Source organism: Vigna radiata, chromosome 4 (assembly GCF_000741045.1).
Source record: "Vigna radiata var. radiata cultivar VC1973A chromosome 4, Vradiata_ver6, whole genome shotgun sequence".
NCBI classification, from domain to species: Eukaryota; Viridiplantae; Streptophyta; class Magnoliopsida; order Fabales; family Fabaceae; genus Vigna; species Vigna radiata.
The window spans coordinates 17172906-17199318 of record NC_028354.1 but is presented as its reverse complement, the minus strand read 5'-3'; the positions used below and the strand labels follow the sequence as shown (position 1 = coordinate 17199318).

The 26413-nt window shown below is 34.1% G+C and overlaps 3 protein-coding genes across 4 annotated transcripts; 2 read left to right on the top strand and 1 right to left on the bottom strand.

Moving 5' to 3' along the window:
* The first annotated feature begins 498 nt into the window (after positions 1-498).
* Positions 499-2635, top strand: LOC106758893 (transcription factor PRE6). Its single transcript, XM_014641895.2, has 2 exons — positions 499-1052; positions 2302-2635. The coding sequence occupies exons 1-2, from the start codon at positions 930-932 to the stop codon at positions 2455-2457; spliced, it is 279 nt and encodes a 92-aa protein (XP_014497381.1). The 5' UTR covers positions 499-929; the 3' UTR covers positions 2458-2635.
* A 12651-nt stretch (positions 2636-15286) lies between these two features.
* LOC106758061 (binding partner of ACD11 1) lies at positions 15287-18851 on the top strand. 2 transcript variants are annotated; one of them, XM_014640969.2, is made up of 5 exons: positions 15287-15422; positions 16113-16283; positions 16816-16891; positions 17286-17402; positions 18158-18851. In XM_014640969.2, exons 2-5 carry the CDS (start codon positions 16168-16170, stop codon positions 18614-18616), a joined length of 768 nt encoding a protein of 255 aa, XP_014496455.1. In that variant the 5' UTR covers positions 15287-15422; positions 16113-16167; the 3' UTR covers positions 18617-18851. The 2 variants fall into 2 exon arrangements, with proteins under 2 accessions (XP_014496455.1, XP_022635710.1); XM_022779989.1 differs by lacking the exon at positions 15287-15422 and adding an exon at positions 15497-15889.
* A 3009-nt stretch (positions 18852-21860) lies between these two features.
* On the bottom strand, positions 21861-23870 carry LOC106758693 (uncharacterized protein At3g28850). The gene is made up of 2 exons (XM_014641652.2): positions 23623-23870; positions 21861-23526 (listed from the first exon to the last, which is right to left on the bottom strand). The coding sequence occupies exon 2, from the start codon at positions 23480-23482 to the stop codon at positions 22124-22126; it is 1359 nt and encodes a 452-aa protein (XP_014497138.1). The 5' UTR covers positions 23483-23526; positions 23623-23870; the 3' UTR covers positions 21861-22123.
* Between the last annotated feature and the right edge of the window lie 2543 nt (positions 23871-26413).

Below are 26413 nucleotides of genomic sequence, written 5' to 3'. Positions count from 1 at the left end.
CAAGAAGATTGTGGTTCCAATATCGAGTAAATCATATATGTCGTTCTTTGAATGAAATTGAATTACAATAGTCGATAATTGATGAAATGAATTTTTAGACTGATTTTGATAAGTTAAATAGTGAACCCAATATTTGACCATTGACAGACCCAAAAGTCTTTATTTCTGAACGGGGTTGATTATATTTGATAACATGTTAATATGCGTTCTTACTCCTAACAAAGTTATCTGTCATTTTCTTCCTTCACTCACTCCATTTGTAATAACTTAGGTGTTTAACATTTTAATTGTTTCAAAACTTTGATGGATGTATTAATACCACGTCTTAGTGATAAGCAATCTCATGAAAAGATCTTAATGATGGTGTACTAGAAGCATCATTAGAAATCGGGGTAAGCTATAAAAAGATTAGATAAAAAATAGCACAGAATTAGTAAGCAGACAAAAAAAGGTTTGGGATGTAAGTAAGAAGTAATGTATAAAATGAGAGTAGAAAATTAAGAATTCTCTTATCTAAATTTGAAAGACGAATTACTAAGGCTAGTTCAGTGCTTTCAATCAATGTTTTCTTGACATCCAACATAGCTGTCTACGTTATTGTACTCTCTCTATCTATCTCTGTCCCCATGGTCCTTTCTCTTCCTTCATTGTATCTCTCTCTCCTCTCACTCAAAACCTCCCTCGTATTCAATCTCCTTCCTCCTACTCCTATATATCCCCTTCCCCTTCTTCAACTAACTCCATGTCTTTTATTTCCCACTTCCCAAACCAAAACCATTCCTTCTGCTTCCATATTACCAGCTAAAACTTATCATACACATACATAACCCCACACATACCTCTGCTTATATATAGCCTAGCTTAGCTTGCACTTTCAACAATTACATACATACACAACTACACCAACCTCTACCTAGCAACCTAGTAACATGTCTAGCCGAAGATCCAGACAACATTCAGGGTCTACGAGGATCTCCGATGACCAAATCATCGAGCTTGTTTCCAAATTGCGCCAACTTGTTCCTGAGATTCGCAGTAGGCGATCTGACAAGGTACACAACTCAATCTCTCACCTTACTCACAAATGTAATGTAATGCGTGTCTAGAAATAAAAAAAAATAAATAAAAAAATTACATCTATATAGCTATTAACCTCGCAGTAAAAATGATGAAAAACCACATCTAGAGGGAGAATTACAGTATAACTTAAAAGTATACTACTAACACATAATTACTGGGAGTTTTTATTCTTTAAACTCTTTTTCTTGAGAAAATTGAAGGGATTCCTTGGCATGTGCATCTAACTTAGGCTGAAGCTTCTCCTGGCTCATATAAAACACAACTGTTTCAACTTCACGCATGCTGATAGAGATATATATCTCTTATACAAACACAGAAACAGCTTGCTTCTTTGTTTCTGTATATGTGAAGTGATAGAGTAGGATTATGCTACCGATCATAGTGGCATGTCTCCTGCTGAACATGTCACTTGTATTATAATAAAGGAAGAGTCATGGATAGTCATAATTTGACCCGCATATTGAGGGCCAAGTTCCAAACAATTCCAAAATCTATACAGATCCCTCAGACTTTAAAGCCTTTTCATTGACTCTATAAAATTATATTTGCAAAGATAATGTATTTAAATATGCATACATACATACATATATATTATAATATTTTTTATTGCATACATTTCTTGGATTTTACTTTGATGCGCTATAGTTACATTCTCAGTCGTTTTAGTATATTTCTGAAATGTTGTTACTTTATAATTCGTAAAAGATGCGAGCAACGGTGACGACAATATTTTTCGAAAGATATTACATTTATTTTTTAAAAGAGTTAATCGTGCTTGAACATAATATAATTACTGTGAATAATGTTTTTTAAATATTTAACTTATACTGCATATATAACATTTAAATGAAATGAGAATTTAGCACAGTTACATGTTGGAAATGAAGAAGAATGAAGCTTACGCCAAAACAACTCTGGCAGTAACAGCAGTATATACAAGTAATGCAGAAGGCCAGAAGTAGAAAAAAACCATAAAAAACGAGGAGGGTAGTCAAGTGGTTAATTTTGACCCACTCATGCATGAAACGAATCTTTCCGTATGGACTGATTGGATGATATAGTAATAAGAATTGGGTGAGATAGCATGTGTTGGAGTCTAATCTGTTTGTTCCTGCTGATTGAACGGAAGCGGTTTAAATTTCATGCAAAGTACGGGGTGTGTGAGTGAGATAAAGAAAGTGACTCGTAGGTAAGCAAGATACTGACTTTTTTACAATGCAGGTTTCAGCGTCGAAGGTCCTACAAGAAACCTGCAACTACATCAGAAGCTTGCACAGAGAGGTGAGTGACTTGAGTGAGCGACTGTCTCAGTTGTTGACCACAATTGACGCTGATAGTGCTGAAGCGGGAATCATTAGGAGCCTACTTAATCAATAAGCCATGAGTGTTATGATTTTTTCATTCAAAGAGTGCTAATTATTATAAGAGTGTACTTCATTCTAGGTGTGCTGAGAGAGTATAGTGCAGTTTGAGGCTGTACCTCTCATATGGCAGGTAGGACATTTCATAACCAGATGTTTTCTCTTTTGCCAATAAAATTTAAGTGCTTGTACCAGCTACATATATGTATGTGCCTCTTTTTATGGATGGCCAAAATGTAGCACTCCTTAAATTTATTAAACTTCTTACCTTTATGTACTTTAATTTATATGGGTCGGAACTTGAAAGAACTCAGTCAGGAGTGTAAAAATGCATATTTGATACAGATAGATAGATATAATGTTTGTTTATTCTGCTTGAATCTGGTAAAGTATGAACTCGTCCTAAACACTACTGAGTATAACGGAAAGTTTGTTTATGTGGATAAAATTGTTAGTTAATGGAGGTTGTCAAATGAACATTATGCAGACCGGTTTTAATTACATGGGATTATGTCGGTAAAGTTGGGTTCAAGTTTCTATAATAAGACCTGAAAGTAATTGACGTGAGTGGGTGGTTTGGTCTAATTGGACGGTTGGTTAAATAATATAGAAATCCATACTTTTAGACTTTCAGTGTTTGGAAAGAGACACTTAATTCAGACAAATACCTTCAGAAAGTGTCGTCGTTTACAAGTGAAAAGTGAAAGAGTTTGGAATGTAGCAGATATTCAATGAAGCATGCTCATTTTTCTTAACTATAGTTTTTTTTTTCGTTTTGTTTGTTGTTGTTTTTCTTGTCATAGCGTGATTGTGGGAAGGTAACAACAACAGTGTATGAGAGTGAAATGAATATTACCGTTAGCAAAGGATACTCTTTTAGTGTACACATCTTCTTAAAAAATGGAAAAAGTCTCTTTAACAATTCTATTTTCACAATTTTTTTACAAAGCATACGTGATAGTTTGTGATTGGTCCGTTTCAAATATTTTTTTAAAATAAATTCAAACAGACTAATAGAATTGTGACACATATCCTGTTGTCAAAAAGTTGTTAAAAAAAAATTGTTAAAATATAATTGTTCGGATTGAGATAAAACTTGTAAACATAAGTATTAATGCTATGAAAAATGAAAAGTGAAAACGACAACTCAAATATCGAAAAATGAGGCTGTTGGAAGACTACGTTTCCTATTAATGTTTTGGATTTAAATCCTATTGTCCAATCAACGTTATTAAAAGCAAAACGATACAATGCAATAAATTTTGAATGACTAAAATATTTCCACCATTGAAGTCTTCTTTGTCATTGTGTTTGCGCTTCTTAATGAGATTCTTTCACTCTTAGGTTCTAAATAGAAATTGGGAATTTAAATATAAAAAATCTTCTAAGTCTTTTGATGCACGAAAATTTTTAATTTTCAGTCAATTACATGAGTATGAGTCAAAACTTTAGTTATTTATAATGCAATTGAAATCTCAATTTATAAATAGGAGTATATACAACTAATTTTTAGTTGTTTCTCATGTAACCCAATGAAATAAAACAAATAAATTTTCTAATTTGAATAAATATAATGCTTGTAAGCAAATATTTAATTATTCGACTTAACCTTGTGTAATTCGAATTGCAATGACTAAATTGAATTGACAAGACTTTTCTTTTTTTTACCAAAACTGGTATAGACAGAAGTATGTGTAAAAATTAAATAATTGACGAGGTCGTGTTCTATAACAATGTTTTGCATATATCATTTTTTATAAAGAAAAGTCAAACTTAACGAGAAAAATAGTAATGAGTCATGCAAATTGAACAAGAAAACAAAATAAGAAAGCAAACAGATAAAGTTTGAATAATAAGAGATATAAATATATAGAAAAAAACTTATATGTAAATTGACAAACTTAAAGACTCCAAACGAATAAAGGGAAGCATAAATGGGTTCAAACATAAAATGTATTGACTTTCGTTACATATATTATTTTTATTTTATATTTATTTTTTATTTCTAATTAATTTATTATTATTTCTTTTTTGTATTTTGGACTTAATCCATATTTATTCTATTATAAACAAATGATATATTCCGTAAAAGGAAGATTAATTTCACATATAATTTTTATTATATTTAATATGATATTAAAGTTATGGTTAGAATTTATCTTATCGCTATTAAACCACCTATCAGTGTTTATCTTCATGAAATCTTATTTACAAACCTATTTTAACAACTTTAAAAAAAAAAAAAACAACTAAATAAACGAAAACTTTGTTTTTGAAAGGCAAAATAAAGAAGAAATTAAAAGAAAAATGAATAAATCAATATTCTTTTGCTATTTGTCTCAATTTGCATGTTTAAAGTAACCAACCTTAATCAACTTCCTTTATTATTCAAATCCAACGTCAAAACACCTTATCACCTAACAGTTACAACTGTTTTGAAATTATACTTTCTTAGAACCTTGAATCTCAACTTGATTCTTTAATTATTTGGATCAACACTTCAATTTAAAATACTTTGAAGAAATCAAAATAAGCCAGACAAAAATATATTCCAACACTTTAAAAATTATATATATATATATATATATATATATATATATATATATGGTTTAATTTGTAAAAAATACTAAAAAGGAAATTGAATAGAAGTATTAGGCATGCACGATATGTAGAAATAAAAAAGGAAGAATGGTTTGTTTCAATTAAAAATGACATCAAAACACTAATGCAAAAACGCTGTTTAACGTCGGTTAATTTGGGCTTTTAACGTCACTTTCACATCCGACGTCTATACGGGTGATGTCTATGGGACGTCGCAATTCCTCAGAATCGACGTCCATATAAACGTCAGTTAACGATATCCACCGACGTCTATATAGACGTCTGCTTATACTCACACCGACGTCTAATTACTCTATATAGACGTCCACCTATGATTAAACCGACGTCAACATGAATATATAAAGAGGTTTAAAATGACACTAACCGACGTCTATGTTGTTATAGACGTCGGACATGACTTTAACCGACGTCTAACAACAATTTTGCGTTTTAGTGCAGTTTTGATCCAGGCTTTCAGTAGCATTGTGTAACACTCTCCTCTCGCTAGTTTCCCCACAAAAAAAGCTTGCCTCTTTTGAATCTTCTAATGCTTTCAACCCAAAACCGAACCTGGGTCCATGGCTACTTCCCATTATTCAACGACAATAGAAAAAAATTACGGTGTCGAGAAGTAGACAAGGACCCAAGTTTCATTTTGGGTTAGAAGAACTAGAAAACTCAAAAGATCGCCACTCTTCTTGTGAGGAAACTAGCAAAGGGAGAATGTTGCACTATGTTACCTAAAGAGAGGATCAAAACTGCACTAAAACACAACACAAAGAAAGCAAACTTTAATCAGTTGAACGACAAGATAATTGATAAAAGACTAAAGAAAGTTTAAACCGTAAGCATAAAAAAAAACCACGCACCTGGGATGCAAGAGAGAAAAAGGAGAGGACGAAGACAATGACGTTATGAGAAACGACAATGCAATGCCGCAAAAGATAAAAAGTAGAGGTGCGCAAGCGAGTAAAAGAAGAGGAGAAGCAGAGAAAAAAGAGAAGAGATGAAGACGCGATCAGAAATTGAATGACGAGAAGAGTCCGCGGTCTATTTAAAATGAAATGGGGCGTCGATTGCTCCAGAAACCGACGTCTAGGAAGTTGAAAAGATTGACGTTTTGGTTTCCTGTCAGGGTAGTTCACATCGGTGCCCCTCACAGCCGACGTCTAAAACCCTCGAATTTGGTGAAAATACAGGAACGTAGACGTCGATGCCCCTTAGAACTGACGTCTACATTGAAGAATTTTTGTCTTCCCGCCTTCCAGACAGGCCTTAGACGTCGGCGTTTGACTACGTGACATCTAATTGCCTGGGGCATTAGGTGAACAACATTAATTGTAACCCAATCGACGTTTGATTTCCTGCCAGTGACATAGACGTCAGTGCCCTTGCTAGCCGACGTCTAAGCTCCTGCGAATTTGATGGGCAGCACTAATTGCAACCTAGTAGACGTCGGTCCCCTGAAACACCGACGTTAATGGACTGTCTTATTACATACCTCAGGCAATTGAACGTCAGTTTGCGGCAGGTGCGACGTCTATGATGTCATAGACGTTGCCTGACATCGAAACTGACGTCTAGTTTTTCAATTTATTTACGATAATGCCATCGTGCAGTAATAGACGTCGGATTTTCACGAAACTGACGTCTAAGGAGTGACGTTAAACAACGTTTTTCCACTAGTGAAAAAATAGATATTAAGCATGTTATTCTTTAAGGGAGTAATTCCATGACGATTTTATATTTATGAATGAAAAATGTGAGACGAATTCATCTTCATCAGAGTTGAGCAGCCAATGCCATGTTGTTCTGGATTACAACATCACCAATTGGTTATGATGTTCGGCTCCATTAATTAACTTGACATTTTTTGTTTCATCCCTATTCTCACCGACACGACCAAGCTAACTTGGCCACCACGACAGATTTTTTAAGATTTTCGACATTCTGATGTCCGATCATATATGTATTCGTACCCTTTCTTTTTTGTTTACATGACAATTATTGTCACGGATCCAACTCGGTGAACTTAAGTTTTGATCTCTTCAACTTTTTCTGACCATTCTTCATTCACATCACCTGAGTGCACCATTCCCTTTAAGAAAAAGCATCAATCCCTTCAATCAATCCAGTGATTACCTAATTTTTTCTTCTTCTAAAAGGTATCAACGATCAAATATGCAGTTAGTTTCCACTACTTTCTTGTCATGTAACGATTAGTTAAGATTTCTCTACGTTGATGTGTACTTTGTTTGTCTTCATCATATTTCATACACATAAGAAACTTGTATGTATATATATTCATATTATTTGTTTAACTTGTCGTCATACTAATAACGTAAACTCACATATAGTTAAGTTTAATTTCTGCAAATATTATATTAATGAGAACCAGCCAAACACCTTATAAACATTTGGTGATTATGGGCAATGATGAATAGAATAGGTTCTGACATTTAATGTGGTTTGAGGAGAAAGAAAGGAAGGAAAGTGTGGTTTTACCTTGCAAGTTGCAAGAAGTTGGAAGAAAACGGTAGGTTTGGTAATAAAAATATAGAAATTTTGACATTGTGGGAAAGGGACTAAACGTTTTTGCAAGATCTGGTTGAGCCATATGATCAGTAGGAAAATGATACGTGAGAACAACCTTTTCTGGCCATTCATTGGAAACTCCCAAATTTATATGTTTTTCTTCTACTACCACACCTTTATAAGGCTTTTTCCCAAACAATTCAAACTCAAATAACGTGTAACTATAAATTTGGCTCCTTATGCTCGTCTATTTATATCACCATCTCATTTTTTCAATAACTACCTCACTCACTCTATATCAGTATATAAAACTTTTCTATCAAAATAACAAAAATCACCCCAAATTCTTTGTGATTTTAGCATGCCTTTCGAAATGGCCAAACTTGGTGTTTTCTATGCTTCTTATTGCCTTCAAAACAAATTTGGTTACATATTTATTATTATGTGTCTTCCCCTATAACCAATGCTATTTTAACACCCAAGGTAATAAAAAGCACACAAAGATTACCAGTTCACAAATACTATTTAATTAACAAATAAAACACATGTTAAAAAGTTATATTTATTTTTTTAAAAAAAAATTATTGATCAATTCATTTTGATTATATATGGTCATATATAAAATAAAAACAAAATATAAACCAATTCACTTTCCTTATCAATCTATAAAAAATTAAGCCAGCATACAAAACTTAAATTATTAAAAAGAGAAATCAGATTAAAGACACTTCTAAAAAAAGTGATTATATAGATAAAGTTAAAGCTTATTTGATTTTGGAATGTATATGTTTGAAAGATAGTTGTTGTAAAATAGGTGTGTGAGTGTAGGGTTTCCAAAGAAGGTAGTTTAAGAGTGCGTGAGTGGTAATTTAAGAGAGCGTACAGACAAAGATGCAAGTGTGTGTGTAAGTGTCAGAGTGAGTAATTGAAGAGACGTACAAACATTTGCATTCCATCATCTGTCCTGCACTCACTGCACCATGGCTCCAACTTCGATGTGGTCCAATCATAACCCTATCAATCAATTTTCTATCTCCTTCAAATCAATTTTACAAACTTATCCTACCACACCTTCAATACTTTTTTTATCTTTTCATTCATTCACATATCTTACAAAAATTAAATCTATATACCACATATATTAGGTCAAGGTATTAAATAAAATTTAAACTAAGATCTTCTGCTGATATCACTACATGCATCATTATTTTTTTATTTGAGATTTGATGACCATTAGAATGTTAGGATGAACGTGAGTTTAATATAACTACATTCATGCTATTACTATATCACAACCAACCATTGATGAGAAATTCTCAATTCAAATCCATATTATAAAAATCACATCATATTTCTACATTTCATTAGAATTATCAAGCCATACTCGTTAACATCATACTTACTCATTCATAACATGTTTAATTAAAATTGGACAACCAGTAAAACCACTCCCACCATTCAACAAGACCGAGAAAAAGAGATTACAAAATCTCTGTACAATACCGAACGGGACGACACTCCCTTAACTCAAGAACATGACGAAACGACCATGTAACAGGTTGGGCTCAAGTATGAGCCGAATACAGTCTAAGACTGAATACTAAGGACTTAGACATAATACATATAACTTGTACTGAACACTTGGAGCTTTGGCCGAGTACTTAGAACTTAGGCCAAACACTTTGAGTCTTGGCCAGCACTTAGGACTTAGGCCGAACACTTGGAACTTTGGTCGAACACTAAGAGCTTAGGCTGAACACTTGGAGTCTTGGCCGAACACTTAGGGCTTAGACCAAACACTTGACTATAGAACGAAGTTCTCTTCAAGAGACCGAGTGTTAGTACGAGACCGAACACTCTTTGAAGGGCCGAGCACTACCAAGACAATACATGACCGAGTACTATCAAGACAGTACATGACCGAGTACTATCAAGACAGTACATGACCGAGTACCATCAAGACAATACATGACCGAGTACTAATAAGACAGTACATGATCGATCGATCATTAACTAAGATTCCATAATAAAAAAATTCAGTTAAGACCGAGCACTAGGGAAAGGCCGAACGGTCCATGAAGGACCCTCAACAACTACATAATTCTGCAGAATGACTGCAGAATTATAAACGACCCCTCTTCTTACTAATTTCATCAAACTCTTCCAACTTCTAATTCTTCAAACTTATATCATATACATCTCTACATATTAATTAAGAATAGCTAAGTCTTTCTAACATCATTAAGAGAGTTTCATCACATATTTGAGAGTCAATTTTGCAGAATCATAAACTCAATGACTGAGAACCAGATTTACTAGTTTTGGTACATTTCTAAGTGTCTGAAGGATTCTAACAAGTTTCTAAATAACAGACCCCGATTTCTTATATATACCAAACTCAAACCGAACACAAATCCCTAATTTCACTATCATATTTTCTTCAAATTTCACTCGCACACTGACCCAAAATCATGCATAAACACAATCATCATACACACAACATCAATATTCCACACAAATATTACCGAAATGCCAAATTATTCAATTTCACATACATGCAACATCATCAATCAACATATTCATACATCAAAACAAATTAATTAAATTAGCTAGCTTCCCTTACCTTAAATAGACCGAACAACTTCTACCCTCCAGAAATTGCTTTAACACCAGTAAATTCTAGGAACACCTAAAGTTCACCTATTGGTGAGAAGAGTTCAACCAAAGGACTAGAAATGTGATCAGAATTGGGAAAAGAACACTGATGAACACATGCAACCAGAAACTTGGCTTGCACGTGCCTAAAAGTTCAAGAATCTAAGAAGACGAGACTTACCAACTCTAAATAAGACCTTTGATTGGTGGAGATTAAAGATCTTGACTCCTAAATTGCTTAGACGGTGGCCGTTTGAGGAAAAGATGAAAAGAGAAGAAGATGATGAAAATTTGTAGAGAGAGAAGGAAGAAAATTTCGGAGAGAATGAGGAGAAAATAAGCTTCAGAATTTTGAAGAGAATGTACGCATACAGAGAATGACAGAAATTTTGAAAACTTTAATTATATACTTTCACCGGGAGCCACATACTTACTCCAAAAACTTACACCTACCTTTTCCCTTCCACATGTGTTTTTGGAATTATGACAATTATTATTATTATTATTATTATTATTATTATTATTATTTTCTACTATTTATAAGAGTAGGGAAAAAATAACATCATTCCATACTGATGTTCATAGACCAGAAACCACAACATAAAATTCTGAACTAATGCACATAAAACATATAGGATTAGAACTTAACTACATCATACTCGTCTAATTTTTCATTTATTGTTTATTTTATTTTTTATTAAAAAAATAATATATAATCCTATTGACACCTTTTGTGTTTTCTTTGCTACTCCGACTTTATTTTATTGATTATTTAGCAAAGGGAAATAAAGGAGAAAGGGTATTAAAGAAATTTGGAAAGGTATGTGTGCTTAGTAATAAGGAAAGGTATAAATATCAATTTCAACGTACACTAAAAAGAAAAAAAAAAATACAGGGGTTGCTTCCTCCACCTCTCCATTTTCTTCCTCCACCTCCTCTTTCCTTTTTTACCCCTCATTCCATCTTTCTATTCCTAATTTATCTTTCAATAAAAGTTTATTTTTAAGATTAAAATTTTATAAATTCTACCCACTCTCACATACAACCTATTCATCCTCTTTTACCTTCATGCTTCATACTCTCATTCTTATATTTATTCTCACTTTCATGCTCTCATTCTCACTCATGTTGGGAATTCTTTCTCTTATCTTTCTTTGAGAGGTTTCCAATTGTTCGAGGGTGACACACTTCAATCTCTTTTTCTTCAAGGTGTGACGTGTATAAGCACGAGATACGTAATCTAAATCAACGTCGAAAACCTTCAAACGGATATGGGGATCCGTCAACGGATGTCAACATTCGTCTAAGGTAAAACAGATGTCGACATCCGTTTTACCTTAAACGAATGTTGACATCCGTTGGCGGATGCCCATATTCATTCAGGGAGTTTGGTGGTTAAAAGATTTTGCTTTTTACTAATATATAAACATACACCCCATCCCATAGAAATTAAGCATCTGTTACACTGATATTATGGAAATGAAATTCGTTCATTTCTGCCTGCAACAATTATTCTTTTATTTTGATTTTTAAAACAGGTTTTACTCTATATAAAAAAATTACAAAAATAAATTTAACAAAATAATATATTCTGAATATAATTTTAATAAATCTAACAAAAAGAATAAAATAATAAACTAAAAAAAATAATACACAATCCGAAAGTTAAAACAGAAAAGAAATATCTGTTTCGCCTTCACGGATGTTAACATCCGTCTTACGACAAGCCATATGAATTCTCCAAGAGCAGTGCTCCCTACACCTCACCTTCTTCTTCCTGCACCTCCAAATTTACCTTTTTGTCCTTCGTTTAATAAAAGTCAAAATGCAATTAATGAACACTTAATGATTTCTTAACCTTCCTAACTCCCAACAACCTTCCTGTCTGAGGGTATAAACCCTAGCATGCACCCCCTTTGTTGGTTACATCAGGAGCAACAACAACGTTTTCCTTCATTTTTTTATTGAGTTGAGAGTTAGTGATTCTGATTAGTGGTGGTGAACTTTGTTGGTGAACTGTGTTGGTGATAGTTGGTGGTGATAGCTGGTGCGAGGAGGAAGAGGAAGCTCGGATAGCTGGTGCAAGGAGGAAGACGAAGCTCGGTCCAGGTTAGAAATGAACATCATTAACCGCCTTTTGGGGTGCGATTAATCTTGCCATCGTTCGAACGACGTTTACTCTTCGCCGCAAATCGAATTGAGGTTTCTCCCAACCGCATTTTGAGATACGTTTTCCTGTGCCGCAAATCGAACTGCGATTTCTAATAAAATCAAATTTGGGATAATAATAATTATTTAATTAATAAATAATTTAATAAAATTTCTAAATTCGTAAACAAACAAAAATAAAAAATTAAATAAAATTATATACATAACAAATAATATAAAGAAATATTTAAGAAATAAATAAACCAATTTACAAAAATATACTTTACTGATAAAAAAAATTATTTAATTCAATAAATTAATTAATACTTAATCTAAATTCATAATTAATAATTAATCAAAATTACATTAACAATAAATAATATATAAAATTTTATAAACTTAAAAAAATTAACAAACAACCTAAAACTAAAAAAACAAAAATTTGGAAAAAATCTTAATGAAAAAAAAGTTGCAAACCACATAATGCAATTGAGTTGCGTTTCTTCCAACCGCACTATGAAATGCGGCTTTCTGCGTTTTGCCAACCGCATTGTGAAATGTGGTTAATGAAATCTGTACCCCCAAACCAACCAACCGCAGATCCATCGGCGGTTGGTCTCTGGCGCTGATCCAGCTGCGGCAGCGTTAACCGCAAACCCATTTGCGGTTCGATAACCCAGCCCCCAAAACCCATCCGTAGTACGAACGACGACAAGCGTTAACCGCAAATCCATTTGCGGTTCGACAACGCACTCCCCAAACCCTCCTCTGATTCCATTCTCACAGTTCATATACAAATTTTAATACACAATACAGTTCAGAGGAAAAAATGCAACACAAATCAAGCAACACACAGATCAAGCAAGAGAGAACATGATTCTTATCAAGACAACAACATGATTTTTAACCCCACAAGATCAACCACATAACCAGATCTACGAATGGAAAAAAAAGAAGGAAAAATACTAACATGACGCCAAAAAGACTTCAAACACGAAAAGAAGTGGTACTCAGCTACACACGAATGCCAAACACAGATAGCAGCAACTCCACTTCAAAAACTTGATGTTGGAGCGGATGAGAGCAAGAAGGTAAAGGGTAGAATGAATAAAAAGGGGGTGAAGGGTTTGTGGGTGTGAGTTGCGGCGAAGTTAGGTAACTTTTTATAAAAACAATGAATAAGTCAGCTTTATAGGAATTAGGGGTACAGTAGGAATTAAATTATAATTTGGAGGTGTAGGACGAGATGAAGGAGGTGCAGGAAGGAACACTCATTCTCCAATATACCATTGTTACTGTATCTGTGTTTACTTCAGTGGCTCACCATTCTGCATTAACTCAACCACACTATGATTTCACCAAGTCAAATATCACAATTACTAACCATTTTTAACTTCAATCTCTCGACAAATATCATCGTCCGTAGTCACATGGCATGGGTTTCAAGGGCCCTAGAAACTTTCTTAGTCTTCTATTAGGGGAACGCTATCTCCAAGAGCCTCTAGCAAGCTATCCTACAACTCCAACACTCTCTTACATTAATTTACAAAACATACTAAAATCACGGAACATATAAAACCTAAATAACAAACTAAACAAAATAGACCGAAAACTCACAGTTGAAAGAGAGGAAGATGAGGAGAGTAGGAAGAAGAAAAAAATGAAATTCTCTGAAGTAGGGGGTGTGGGGTAAGCAGCACAGTGAAAGGAGGTGAAGATTACTTTTGAAATATAAAAAAATTGGAGAGAAGGGTGTGGTGGTGTAGAGAGAAAAGAGTGATGCCAGTGAAAATGGTAGGGTTTGAATAAATAAAATTAAAAAGTAAAAAAAGTTAATTTTGTAATTAAAAAAATTATAGTTTTGGGAAGGTGGAGAGAGTATAGGTGGAGGTGGAGGGAGCAACCCAAAATACTGCTATGTTTCATTTCCAAGTCCAGTCCTTAGGAGCCCAAACTCCATTAAGGTTGATTTTTGTTATTAACACCCTAGTTTTTATAAATATACTTTCATTTTATTTTTGAAAAAAATATTTAAATTGTTCCTAAGTGTACTAATTAATAGTTCCTTGATTAAAATAATAATTATCTTTAGTTTTTAGTCCATCAATATCTTTGGAATATCAAATCAAATCATGCAATGATCCAAAAATATATTATGGCGCTGGACTTTGTTTTATCATTCGGCCCAAATCAAAATTTAAAGTTTGTGTCCAGAAATGGAGTGTAAACATATTTGAAATCGAAATTAAGTTACATCTGCAAATACTGTGCGAATTCGTTTTGATATTAATAAAGAATATTTGAATTGATCTATATTATTTATAATAAATTTTAAGAACACACCTCTAACTCAATTATAGAAATAGTGATTTTAACTAAAAATATTTGGAGTAGGGCTAACAAGACAATTTTTCTTATTAGTGCTAACAACATATTTCTCTTAATATAATTTTTATTATCTACATAAAAAGTACAAAATCATAGATGAGACTCATTTAAAAAATTTTAATTTGTAATCAATTTCAGGCTTTTCTCGTGGTGGGTTTCAACAGTTTTTTAACTTTTTTTATTTAGTTGAATGTGAAAAATATATATTTGTAATCAATTTTAATGGTGTTAGCTTCAATTAAAAGGTTAATTCAAAATTAATTTGTATCCAACTCAAATAAATAGTTGTTAACACCCACCTCACTTTTGCATTAATCTTTGCCACCCACCACTATAATCTAGTTCCATACTAATAATAAATCTAGAAGAAATCAATGGCGCAAACTTTATCTATCGCTCACGCTCTTAGGACAACAATAAGTATTACGCGCCAGTTGAATTGAAAAACACTAACAATCCACGTACTCTATTGCATGTATGATCAACCAACCAGAATGTTACACAAGACAAATGTCAGGCGCGTGAACAAAATTATCATTTTCCATTGCTCCAATCACAAAACCAAACAAATCCACTTTGGATTCATTATCTGCTGACATACTCTCTCTCTCTCTAAACTTTCCCCTGCTTCAGTTCGCCGACAACAATTGTCAGGTAAAACATCTGACCATTTTCAATCTCTTTCTGGTATTTGGTTTATAGTTTTCTACAAGTACTTTTGTTTTCTCATATTGATGTTGTCTATTTTTCGATTGTTTTGTTTTAGTTTCTTGTTCTGTCTCTTTTGTGGATCAAATCAGTGTATTTTTCAATGGTTTTTATTGATGCTGTCAGTTGCGCTGGTGGTGATTCCAAATCCAGTTTAACATTACAAAATTTGATTGAGCTGGATTCGTTTCCATTGTTTGCTTGAGCGTGAAAAAAATTGTCTTTAGTTGATGGGCAGTCTTCATTCTCATCTGCCGTTTAGAATAATAAATAAAACAATTGAAATGATAGTCATGTGATCTGTGGCATAGTTCTGTGTTAAAATTGAGGCTGATATCTGTTGGGGACCACCAAATGTTTTGAAATTTACAATCTCTTGAAGATGAAGCGAATGCTATTGAATGATAGATAATGTATGCTACTGAATTATAGATAATGTTTTCTATCATTTAGTGTAGTTTTGCTTATCTTCATTGTTTGTTCTACGTACCAATGCATAGCCTTGTTGATGGAGAGATCAAAGGGAAAAGCAAGCTTATTCCCACTACCAGTTTCTGAAGTTACATGAATAATCGTTACATCTTTTCCTCTATAGAGTAGTCAGTCAATATTTTTTACGTGGTTTACTTTCTGCAGATTTCTTGAACCTGCTCCTACTTTTTCTCTTTTGAGATTGAGTCACTTGACAAGTATGTATACCGACGGTTATACTGCTCTAGTTACAAACTTATCTCCAAGAGCAACAGAGAACGATGTACACAATTTTTTTGCTTATTGTGGTCTAATTGAGCATGTTGAAATAATAAGGTAATGTTACTTTTGCTGGTAAATTTCTGGGTATCAAAATTGGACCTTTTCATTGGATAGATGTTATGATCTAGGAGCCCCTCACTCAGATTAGCATGGTAGACTACAAACATAATGAATCAGAATCTTCATTTTCCTTTTGGTGATTGTGTTTCACCCATTCTACTATCTAATCTATCCCACCACCAATGTAAATATTTGAGACAAGTCATACGAAAATGCGACAGATGTAGAAAATCAAGTCTTGATCAGTATGTTACATAGGAGTCTCTGGCTTAGGTAATTGAAGGGCATTCAAAAATATGTTGTTTTGAGTCTGTATTCTGTGTCCCTAATCACTCAATAATAATTGGCATGCTTGGATCGAATACTTCAAAGATGTTCCGTTATTTCGCAGTATAGTTCTGCAGAAAGATTTATACTTGCAAGTTGCAGAGCCTAAAGGATAGCATTGTTAGGCGACTTTGTAGTTACAATATCAAGCTTTCTTAGAAACAATATGAATAATTAGTTTTTTTTTTTCGTGATACAGATCTGATGAAAATGCATCTACTGCATATGTGACTTATCGGGATGCCTATGCACTTGAAACTGCACTATTGCTAAATGTAAGTTGCTTATTGATTCTCTTACTTGCTTGCCTCTTCTTGTAGGATATCATGGATTGACATAACATACAACAAGTTCCTTCATTTGTTTCTCACAATTTTGTTTCGAGATGTTTTAAACTTCAGAATGTAGATAATGATGACAATCACTGTTGCATCGTGTTCTTTTATTAACATAGTTCAAGAAAGGATGATAAAAAATAATAATATATGAAATTTCCATTTCATTAGAGAATATTTGTTACTGAAATATTGTATTACTTGAACCTCTTTTAAATCAAATTCATCTTCTGATGTTGCAGAAATTAATATTTCAGTGTTGTGGCATTGTTAATTTGTTCTCACTTGAATATTGTTTGTTAATACCTACATATTTGGTTCAATGCTGTTTCAGGGATCAATGATATTGGACCAATGTATATTCATTTCACGCTATGAAGCTTACGTAAATGACTATGATAATTGGGATAGACATGTATCAAAGCCTGAAGACAGTATTACAATCTCACAAGTATGCCTCAAATCCTCAGAATCGCCTGTTTCTTTTAGTTAGTCCAAACTGACAGAAGCTTTTTATGCCTATTCATAAAAATTCATAAAAAATTATGACAGTCTTTATTTTTCTGCAATATGGCTCAGTATCAATTGTGGGGAATTTATGGTCTATTGTGTTCACAGAAATGTTTTCTGCTGTTATTGTTTATGTTTTCACTAATAATTAAAAAAAATAAAATCACCTTTTATCCTATGTTTCTGAAGGAGAACATGGAATAAAGTGCAAAAGAGACCCTTTGTTTTTGCAGTTTTTAGTGAAATCCTTAAACTAAATAGGAATTTATATTTTGGAATTTGGATTTTCTCATAACTTACTAGTATGTCATGTCCTAGAGGCTTTTATGCAACTGAAATCCATGACAATGTCTCAGTACTACTCTCAACGTGGAAATTTCTGGCATGCCTTTCATGCACTAAAGAATGTAGTGCTTCTAACATATTTTGATTTGTGTTCTTGTTTCTTGCATTTATTTCCTTCTCATCCTTATTAGCAACTTAATGGTATGGTTATCTATTTTAGTTAATAGTCGGTAGAATTTGTTAACTCCATGAGTTTAGTGAGGTTTTATGCACTTTGAAGTTGGCTTACGAATTTCTATCTTGATGTAGCACTTGATGCTGTAAGTAGTTTTACATATTACCTTAATTCATCATTAAAAGAATCTTGCTGTTTGAGGTCAAGAATTGATTAACGGTCGTTTTCATTGACAGGATGATCGCATGGATAAGTTTGTTTCTTCCCCTGGAGAAGCACTAACTCTGGCTCAGGTGGTTGTCAAAACAATGGTGGCTAAGGGCTATGTGTTAGGAAAAGATGCATTTGTCATGGCAAAAGCTTTTGATGAATCTCATAATGTGTCGTCTACAGCTTCATCAAAGGTTGCTGAACTCAGCAATAAAATTGGCTTGACTGATTCCATTAATTCAGGCATTGAAACTTTTAAATCTGTGGATGAGAAGTATCATGTCACAGACTTCACCAAATCAGCTGCAACAGTCACAGGGACAACAGCTATAGTTGTTGCATCAGTTACCGGTAAAGCTGCTGTGGCAGCTGGAAATGCTATAGCCAACAGTAGGTACTTTGCCAAAGGTGCTCTTTGGGTTTCAGATATGTTGACACGTGCAGCCAAAGCAGCTGCTGATTTGGGTCAGAATGAAAAGAAATGAAACTCCAAACAAAAACTGCTGCGTAATATGTTGAGTCTTTGGACACAAACAAATAGCATCATTTGTTTGTTGATATATACTGTATTATAAGGCACGAACTTGCTTTACAAGTGTGGCTACTCATCTGGTGCAAATGTTCATATCAGTAATTTTTAAGAATCCATGGTAAGAAGCCACTTATATATGTGTATCGTTTTACAAAATATGAGAATATGAAACAGTTTTAAAACTTATATGAAGGGAATGCTTTAGATGGATTAACTGTGGTGGAAATAGTAATTTTCTTAAAGGCTCTCTTAAATAGCTAATGGTAACGCTTTTTAGGCTCTCTTAATTTGCTTGGATGTGATTTGGAGATGCGAGTCACACCCATTTAATATGATCATAGATTATAGATAAAAGGTGGTGAGATGAATGATTACAAAAATACTTTCATTCATACTAGAGATGTTAAATAACAAGGTAAGTCTCAACTATTGCTTGATTCCTATTTATGTGCACATCTAAAGTGATGGCTAACAATGAGCTTCTGTTAGCGTTCAAACATGTCATGAACACTATGTTTGGTATCATTGAAGCTGTCTTCTTGTTTTACCACATTTGTTATTCATAAAAGAAAGAATTGAAGAAAGTTACTCAGAAAAGAAAAGGATTACTGTAATAAAGAAGGCACTTCAAACCAGATATGCTTTGCAGAAAAGATGAAAAATAGACATTGCTTGGCTTCCTCCATAAAAAATAATTAATTTATGGTGTCAGAAGATTTGTTGCATCAACATCTTTTCACGTTGTCTTCTTCAACCCACGGTTGGTACAATCAAAACATAAGTAACCAACAATTTACATTATAACATGTGAACTACTTTCTAATATTTGTATGCAGTGATTGATTCCCTGCCAACTTCATTGTTATGTTTTTAAAGGCATTATAGCCAGCATACAATGCAAAAAAATTATCATTCTCTATACGACTCAACCACTGTTTTGCGTAGTCGACTTACTTTGGTCCAATAATAATAACTTACATGCACTGCTCTCAATTATTTAAATGTACTATTTCTTGTTGATCCTGATACCGTGTCAATAGGAAAATGTAACCACATTTATCCATTCTTTTCATTTTTTGTTAATAGTACACATTGATTACATATCCTATGTATCGTTCATCAGGGATTGGCTTGTTGCTTGGGTTTGGTGAATGGGTACTGTCAAAATGTGTCTCCTCCTTTTCCATTCCTACGACAATCTGCCAGTTGCAATACTTTATATACCATCAAAGTCGGGTAGTGGTTGGTTGGTTTCTTTTTCATACATGGACTCTTTTCTTTACAAATCATATTAGTGAAACTTTTTCACTCATGTTATGTTAGCTATTAGATATATAACTTCTCTGTCCTAAAAGGTAAGCTAGTTTTACTATGATAAACTCACTATGTTATTATGTTCATACCAATCTCTAAACAAGGTCATGTCAGACATGATATTAGTGTGAATTATAACATTTCAGCTATATTGACGTCTCAAATTCCTTCAATCACTTGTTATTATGTGAAAAATTTTCATGCCAATCTAGTACTACACCTTTTTGTGACGATGCATTGATCCTTGTTAACTGAAACTGTTTATTAGAAGTGGACTTTAAGTCTAACTCAACTCCACAAAATCACATTAAGGTATAGACATTTCGAGTGTGATAGTAGAAATGGATGGTCTGATAGCAGCCCAACAACGGGTAAAATAGAAATGTCCAAGAAACAAGAAATATCGCTAGGATATACCATATTAGAAGATGTGTTTTAAGCCTAATTCAACCCTATAAAACCGGCTTTTAAGGTGAAGTTTGCACCCAACTTATATATTATAGATTGGTCTTATTTGTAGTCGATGTAAGACTTTCAACACCGTTTATAGCTGTAGGGGGTCGATAACAATGTTAGGTGATTTTTATGAAATCATAAGAAAAATAATGTTATAGTTTGTGTATTCTACATCTAACATTGCTCTCCTCATAAATAAGTTATCTGCATTTACAACAATTCAGCACTGTAGTTGTCATCTACCTCTTACCTAAGTGTGTTGTGATCTTGATTGGACGGCAAGGGACGTGTAGCTTATCTTGATTTTCTTGCATCTATGGCCATTGATTGCATTATATGAGGATGACTAAAAAGGACATAAGTAGGTAAGGAAAAAAAAAAAGCTTTGCTTCCTTGGCACAGATCATTTGTATGATGCAGGCGGTCCTAGCGGTGCATTCTTTTGTAAATGGCACCACATGGATTTCTAATAGTGAACCTATGAATTATATTAATTATTTCACATAATAGGGTGTCTCAAATATGGCAACGCCCCGTAATGAACAACCAAGAAAAAGTCTTAATGCTTTTTCACAATTTTCCACAGCTTCTTTGGAGATATGCTGTGATGAAACCTCAAGTCAAAATTGGTGTTCCTTCTTGTCTTTTATGTTTTGGACCATCTGGACCATGCAGTGTCATTTTCTTCCACAGATTATTAGATTTCATAGCAATGCTCTTAAATTCCTTTATATTAATGCTCTCAAATTTATTATACGTGTATAAAAAAAACCCGTTAAGAAAAGTATTTCTCTTTGGTGTTTGATGGTAAGTTGATGGATTAGTCTCTTGTAGGAATATTCTTGAAAGCCAAAAACCAATCCTCTAACTTAATGGCTGAGAAGAATAAAAGAAAGAAACATATAACTGTCTTTTGCTTTTGAAACTTGTTTAATTTTAAAGGAACTTTTAAAAGAAATCGTCTACTAGGTTGTGATAAGTTCACATGTAAATATAGTGCTTTTCCATCCAGAGAAGCATGATTTGACTCAATCGCAAGCCTCTTTCCAAAGTTGACCTATACTATGTCCTCCTAGCATGATATTTTATGCCCCCACTAAAATGCTTTAGAAAACAATCAGTTCAAAACAAATATAAAAATATGCCATTAAAGCAGAGAGCGAATAGATTATATCAGTAACCAATCAATTGTAACCCAAATTTAAAATGAGGGACTAGAAAAATATGTGCTAGCCATCCACGTTCTCAAATAGTGAAGTGGTCAAAAAGATGAGAAGCATGACAACTGCATTGAGCTCACAAACCTTATACCCTCAAGTGCATTTGGTTCAACTCTAGGCTTGAAAAGTTTCAGAGCCTACCATGAAATAACTTTCAAACATTACAGATTCACATTTGTAAAGAAGACAGATCATGAAGTGAAAGAATGCAAACGATACCAATCAACTTTATAATTCTCTTCTGCATTTCTTCTTTGACTTTGCAAGAAAGGCAATGGTATACAAAAGGGAAAATGAAAAGTATAATCTATGTAGCAAACTACACTGATTATGTAGAGAGAGTGATGTGAACACGTTATTCACTCCTCACTAATATCCAACACATAAAGACTTTACTGTACAACAAAATTTCACAAAGACTCAAAATTTTGTTTCAGTACCTCTTGGAAGTATCTCCCGGAATTGGGAAACTAACAGCAACAAATGGGGCAACGAATTAGTCCATTTTCATTGCAATCAGGGCAACGCTGGAATCCATACTCCCCCACCTCACCATCAACATACTTTTCTTCGTTTTCATCACCTTCATAGTAAATTTTACAACTTCCAGAACAGGTTTCACAGGGAACAAACCTTATATCCCCACAAGCCTCACACACTCCCCCTCCATCACATCCAACACTGTCCTCAATATTCTTCTCACAATAACCCAAAAGCTTCTCAAGCTTCCCATCCTCATGAAGCCTCTGAATTTCCTCAACTCCACCAATGTGATTCTTCCCAACAAACACCCTTGGCAATCCTAAACCACCATACCCTTCACCCAGTAACTCTCTAAGCTCCTCCTTGAACCCTGAGTGCATAGACACATCCCTCTCATCCACCCTCACTCCTAATCCCTTCAGAATCAATTTCACTTGGCAACAATCCTCATATGTCTTTCGCACGCCGCGTAAGCTAGTGAAATACAACACCACCTTATCTTTCCCACATGGATCATCAACCTTCAAATCATCCAGAAAAACATCATCACCTTTTGTTTTATTTTCCTCAAATAGGGACCACTTTGTAGTCCCATGAACATCTTCATCACCCGGTGCCGGTCGAAGGTGGAAAGGACTATCTGGAGAGAGTTGTTGGAAGGACTTTCTGAAGGAAGAAATCATTTCAGGGTCAAAGTCTGAGATTGCAGGAGTGAGTTTTGATTCCTCCTCAGTCATCAGAAGCCACATGGGTTTTGGAGAAGCGACAACACTCATTTTGGGTGGATCAACATCACCAACGTCATCACCATTGACATCAAAGGTGAAGCTCCGGAAGTGACTCGGAGAACGGAAAGGGGTGGTGTCTTCAAGGCCTTCCATGAGTTCCCATGTGTTGATTGTCTCAGGCTCACCGGGTGGTGTTCTAATTGGGGTCTTGGGAAAAACTTTCGGCAACTTCTGTTCAATCATGCTAGACCAAGTCTTGGCCTCAATCAACCCCATTGAGAACTCTTTTCTTTTCTCTTTCTCCAATTCCTCACTCTTCTCTTTCGCCTCCGGCCTATGGACAAAGCTTTCACTATCAAACCTGAAACTTTCGGCATTACCAACCTTACCATTGGAAAGCCTGAAATCGTGGTCACAATTCCCAGCGAAACTGTGAGTTGGAGCAGGAGAATTGAGTTTTAGAGTGCCCAGTGTCGTGGAAGTGAGTGCCACAACATGATAGCTATCACCTTGTTCCTGAGGTGGATGGTGAACATGCATTGAGTAGCTTCTGGGAGCAGGAGAATAAGGAGCATTGCAACGCCGACATCGCTTTTGCTTTGAACTCGCACAACCCATGATCACTACCAAGCCCCCCAAAACATCTCCACCTCTTCCTTTCCCTACAACAAAACAAAAACACAGCTTCTCTTGCTTTAGTTACACATTGCTCGGAGATACGAGGAAAAAAATGAAAAAGCTAACAAAGGACGAACTACCTTTGCGTTGTGTGGATATTCAAATTGGTTGAACAGAAGATGAAGGAGAAGAAATGGAATTGCTTTTTAGATTTGGAGCTCAAATACACACAAGGGGTGGGCCAAGTTGCGTAAATGGAGGGAGAAAAGTAGAGAAAGAAAGTATATTTATATACAAAAGGGACCAAACTAAAGGAAACACTTGGTTGCGTACAACTCACCATGTATGTTCAAATCGAAAATCGTATTCTTCTAAATATATAGGTACCCCAAATGTTCCTACCTTACCATGATCGATCGAGTTTCCAATATAACTAACAAAATACTCTCATTATGATGAATAGACCAATCATCAAACTCATAATCATGATTTATCGGTAAGTATATAACAGATAACGTATTAATAATTCTTATAATTGGCTTCCGACTTGCAAAATCATTGAATAAATTAGTTGGTATTTTAGAAGCCAAAACCCAATCTTTCATTCAAAATATAATTAAGCGTCCATGAACTTCAGTTAATTAACTACATTAACTTTAAAGGGAAAAATAATTTAATACTAAATTGCTAAATCATTGCGTACCTAATAAGTTAATAATTGTATGACAAACAAGAATCATGTCCCCTTATGGAACTGGGAAATTTACGCAATTGAAAACGCTTACACGACAAATTTTAATGTATCTTTAAGAATAATACCTAATGATTTAGATTTTACTCACACCATATAGTTTGATTTCCCCTTGCAACAATTTGTTGAATTAAAAGAACAGATTTAAATGCACCTTAAAATATAGATTTACGCGTGATATCACGACTTTACTTTTTTGGCACGAAGCTTGGGACATAAACATAACTTTCCTTATATAAGATAAGATTGACATAAGTACATAATTAACTTCTTTACCTAAGCCATCATGCTAAATTAGAAATTAGAATAACTTTTAGGGCGTGGGGCGTATCCGTATAGGGGATATGCACTCATTCAGCATTCAATTGTATTTTAATAATTCTAATTTTTATAATTTTCGATGATTCTTTAAACTGGTAGTAAAACTATTTTATAATTCTTTTATATTTCCAAATAGAATTGTATTGTATGCACCCACGGTACATACCAAACATAATAGGAGTCGACGGACTGATTGTTCGAGACATGGAGAAAATTTATCGATTACGATTAAAATTAGTTAAACATTTAATTAGCATAAATAGATTAGTAATTAAGTTTAAAGAGAATTTGATCGTAATTAGATCGACTTTAATTAAAAGTTTATGGAAAAAACTTTTAACATAAGTAAAAAGTATGATTGTTAGGACTTTTTATGATACATTTATTATAATATTGATTGTTTTAAACGATCAAATCTAAACTGACTTTAGAATCTAAGAAACTTTAGCATGCATTTCACGATCGGTGGTAAACAAATTACCTTAACACAAAGAAGGCAACATCGAAGTGTGAATACCAAGAAATTGTTTTAAATAGACGTTCAACCTTACACCAGAGACATTTTGGCGTCCACCATAGAACCAAGTAGAAACTCCTTACCACATGCTAACCACCAGGAGCATGACAAGTAACGTTGTGTTGGAGGAAGTTTTGGAAAATTAGATGGATTTGAGATAAATGAACGGAGGATGCAAAAATAGATGGATGAGATGCAAAATAAGTATGAAGAAGAGTTAAAGGCATTGCAAGCTAAGAACGCCCTAACCCTTTAGGAACTAAAAATTGTTCATTTTGTCATCGGTGACAACCTTTATAAGAAGGGATCTTCAACGCCCTTCCTAAGGAAGAAGCTCAATATGTGATGGATGAGCTACACAACGACGTGTGCGTCATGCATATCAGTTGACGCATAATGAAAGAGCAAGTTCTACAAGTAAGATACTTATGGCCAACAATCGAAGCCAATAACAATAGGTTTGTTGAAAAATGCACTAGATGCCAAGAGCACGTCAATGACGTTAAGGCACCTTCTTTAGAGCTGCACAACATTGTCTTCCCCATGGTCGTTCGCGAGAAATGGATATTGTTGGCCCATTTCTGGTCAGTCGAGCTTAGAAGAAATTCATCTCAGTGGTAGCAGATTGCTTCACCAAGTGGGTAGAAGCAAAAGCCTTAACTATCATAACTACTTGGCAAGTACAATCCTTTGTTTGGAAGAACATAATTTGTCAATTCGGACTGCCTCAGGTAGTTGTCACAGATAACAATCAACAAGTCATAGATAGGAAGGTAAGGGAGTTCTAGAAGGAGTTGGGCATAAAGCATGTTTCTTCTTCTCATATGAAGTAACTATAGTGGTCGGTTAAGGAAAAGTTCATCCAATAAACTCTTGTCACACCAATGAACTAATATGTTAAGGAAGAGTTCTAAAAAAAACCCTATAGTTCCATCACATATGATCAGTTAAGGAGAAATTATAAACAAACCCTATTGTTCAAGTATATACAGTTGATTAAGGAAATTTTCTAAAAGAACCCATAAGGAATGTTCACCATTAAAAATGGTTAAGGAAGAGTTCATTCAAAGAACCCCTACCGCACCATTCAATGAACCCGCAAAGGATCAGTTCTAAAAGAATCATTGTCGAACCCTCATCATTAAAATTGGTTAAGTCAAGAATGAATTCATCGCATGAACCTATACCTATCACGCTAAGGGCGAATTCATTTCAGATTGATCAAGGCAAACACAATCTAATGGATTAAAAAGGAAAGTTTGTAAAGATTGACTGAGTGAATTTGTATTGCTTTAAAGAATTGTGCAAGTGTGGGATCGATCTAGTAATGATTGACTTACAA